At 39.0% G+C, this 3,389-nt stretch overlaps 1 protein-coding gene across 1 annotated transcript; it reads right to left on the bottom strand.

Moving 5' to 3' along the window:
- Nucleotides 1-247: 247 nt before the first annotated feature.
- LOC6651236 (homeobox protein 2) lies at nt 248-2,248 on the bottom strand. Its single transcript, XM_023180308.2, has 2 exons — nt 1,155-2,248; nt 248-1,097 (listed from the first exon to the last, which is right to left on the bottom strand). The coding sequence occupies exons 1-2, from the start codon at nt 2,072-2,074 to the stop codon at nt 632-634; spliced, it is 1,386 nt and encodes a 461-aa protein (XP_023036076.1). The 5' UTR covers nt 2,075-2,248; the 3' UTR covers nt 248-631.
- Between the last annotated feature and the right edge of the window lie 1,141 nt (nt 2,249-3,389).

The raw sequence follows: 3,389 nt of genomic DNA, 5'->3' as shown, positions 1-3,389 counted from the left end.
AATACTTAGGATTATATACCATAAACTCTATTCGTTTTATAATTTTATATTATTTTTTCGTTTAGTCTAAAAGAAGATCCGGTGGGCGAGTTTTTGGAAGAAAACTCGAGTCTATCGGGTCTACTTTATTCTTTACAGGTAAAACGTTTTCACTTTTTTAATAGGATTTAAAATATATCTTTGTAGAAAATGTTAATAGTTAGAATAATTATCTTCAGATTCAAATATATAAAAAAAAACAGGAATATACGAAAATACCAACACTAAGCCTTTATTTTTGACTTATTTTTCAACAATCCAAATTAATTTTATACTTCCTTTAGTGTTTATTAAGTAAATTCACCATTTCTGAAATAGATCACACAATTGAAATTATAGTTTCCCCAAGCTTTTTGTCAATAATTGTTGCCAAATCTTTTTATAATAAATGAAATGCCTTTCTTTTTTGGTTGTTGTGTGTCCCCTTGTATGCTCAAATGGTAATGCTGCCTAAATAACTTTCGCATTTTTGATGTATGTGTTTTTTGGAATCGAATTTGCGTCTCTCTCTGTGTTCTTTTGAAATAATATTCGGCTAAAACGGCGTGCTCTCATAACGGTACAGTCAAACGATAGTTTCGGTTGGGTGGTTTTAATCACTGCTGACAACATCCGGTACCTGAGCTACAGCAATTTGTTCCTGTTCTCCATGTGGCGAGGATAGGGGCGACACTTCACGTTCATCACGAGGTTTGGCTTTGCCGAAGATGCTGGCTGCTTGCTTGGTATCGGCTAGGGCATTGATGGGATCGGTTACTGTGCGTGGCTTTAGGACTAATTTGGGTCGATCATCATCATCGGGATGACCCAAATTGTGTCTAGATGATGGACTGGCGCTCTTTTCGCAACTTCCGCTGCCATAGCCGGAGTTAATATTTATACTGGACTTGTGATTGCCGTTGTTGTTGGCGTTGTTATTGGGATTATAATGTCCGCGACGATCACGATTGCGATTTTGTACAAAATTCGAATAGTTCCCATTATTATTATTGTTTTGATTGTAATTACGTCGGCCATCGGGTCCAGAATTGTTGTTGTGGTTGTTGTTGTTATTGTACCTAAAAAGTTTTATATAATAGATTAAATCGGAAGTCAATCATGAATTTTTCTCTTACCAATTAAAATTGAAATTGCGATGACGCTGAAAATTGGTATTGGAAGAACTACCTTCCAGGCCGTGATTGGATGCAGCCTCCAGCGATGTCCCTGAGCTGTTGGCGCTCTGGTTGCGCATGCGGTGACCTCCATTGGGTTGATAACCATCGCCATTGTTGTTGTTATTGCGATTTTGACTGCCCCCTCCACGGTTGCCATTGTAATTGCCACGAGGATTTCCATTATTGCCCAGGGAGATGCTGCTATGGGTGGGGCTACTATTTGACAATGGCTGACCATTCGAATTGCGCACGGGCTCGTTGTCTCTGCGACGATACTGATGCGAGCCAACACTATCATCGCGACGATAGTTACGTCTCTGGTAATAACCACTGGCACCATTATTTGAGACACCGTTGCCACCGCCAGATCCTGCCCCATTTGGTCCTGCACCCGTCTGCCGACGATGATCGGCTATATCAATGCGCAATGGCGCTGAATAATTGTCCAACTTAATGCGACCATTACATGACAGGGCCCGCTTTAGCTGGGCTAATGTCTCAAACTCTACATAACCATAACCCTTAAATTCATCTGTCTCACGATCTTTGATCAGTCGGACATTCTTGACCTCAAAGTCCGAGAAGATTTTCATTACATCGCCCTGGACAAGGCCCTTGGGGAGATTGCCGACATAGGCGATAAAGGGAGGATCAGTGGGCACCTGGCGCTGGCGATCGCGATTACGAAAGTCCCTGAAGTCTCGTTGGTCTCGCTGATCGCGATTGCCACGATCCCGATTGTCTCGGCTCTCTCGGTTATTATCACGGCTATCACGATAGTTATCCCGGCCATCTCGTCCATCACGTCCATTGTCATGGGTATAATTGCGATCTCGTTGCTGGTTTTTGCCGTTATCAAAGTTGGAGCGACTTGCCATAATTTTTTTAGCAACGCCACGCCCTACCACTATCCACCGAACTCTTCACGTTATGTTTATCCTCAATCTAATTTTTTTTTTATTTTTTTTATTTTTTTGAGAGAGAAAGTCTGGTGCTCGTTATTCCAGACGCTTTCAATAGGCCTACGTGAGACGTAGGAATGAATTAAAATTTAGTAATATTAAGCTGACAAAACTAAAATAGCTACTAGATTCTATACACTTTCTAAGAACGATCAATTCCATAGTTTTCATTAAATCAAACCGCCAAAGCTAAGGTAAGTCATAAACATATGATAAACGACTTCAGCGTCTTTCCCCCGGATTTGACGAAACATGTGTAAACAGCTTCATCTTCAATCTCTTGCTTATTTGTATTAAGGATAGAAATTCCCCCCCTCAACGAGGGAGTACATGTTAAAGTCAACAGCAAATACAACTACGACCAGAAGCAAAAGCATCAACGAGAACGAGAACAACTACCGCGTTTTGTTTGAACGACGACGAACTCATGACTCATTTTTGTACATTTGTCAAAATTTTTGCCATACATCATTTTAAACAGTGAACACACGACTGAAAGCATCACAGGACTGGGCAGAATAAAGGGAGTGAATAAAAGAAGTTTAGAGCAAAGGTTGAGGACAGAAGATACACTCTATATACATGCTGCCAGTCACAGAATTAAGAACTTAAAACTGCAAACGCACAGTGGTTTAATTACATTTGGCTAAAAGTATTCATTAACAGAACGTCTTACGTCTTACATGAACAGGGAATTGTTTTGATGTGTAAGAAAGGAAACGTTTTCAATAAGGGAATTTGGTTTTTTTTTCTCAAAATTTTGTTAATAATTCTATTCTAGATTCCTTTGTTAATTTTACAGCTTTGTTTTCTACTACTCTGAACGATTTGGTAGAAAAAAACTATAATTAAAATACAATTAGTAGTTGAAAGTTTTCTTTACTATAACTAACTGCAGGATTAAAAAAGTGACTGAAAGCCTAAGATGCTTCTGAGTAGGACTATTTAACTTCAATTGAGAAATTTGTTTCTTTAAAATAGTCTTAAAATGTCTTTAGTTTTAAAACCTGAATAACTTTCTCTAACGCTATCCTCAAATATCTTGCTATCCCACCAAAAAGTGTCTTTCTGTAAGTATTTCCATAATATTAGCTCAACTATCTTTGTGAAATGTTGCCCCACAGTCTGCAATTTTACATTGAAAGTAGTATTTGGAGATTTTTGTTTGGATTCGGTGGGATTCGGCACACGCCAACGCATGGACCAAAGATAAATCGTCAGCAACACGGAA

The sequence above is a fragment of the Drosophila willistoni genome, chromosome 3R, assembly GCF_018902025.1.
Source record: "Drosophila willistoni isolate 14030-0811.24 chromosome 3R, UCI_dwil_1.1, whole genome shotgun sequence".
NCBI classification, from domain to species: domain Eukaryota; kingdom Metazoa; phylum Arthropoda; class Insecta; order Diptera; family Drosophilidae; genus Drosophila; species Drosophila willistoni.
Note: the sequence above shows the minus strand (reverse complement) of the source record. Positions and strands in the feature narration are given on the sequence as shown.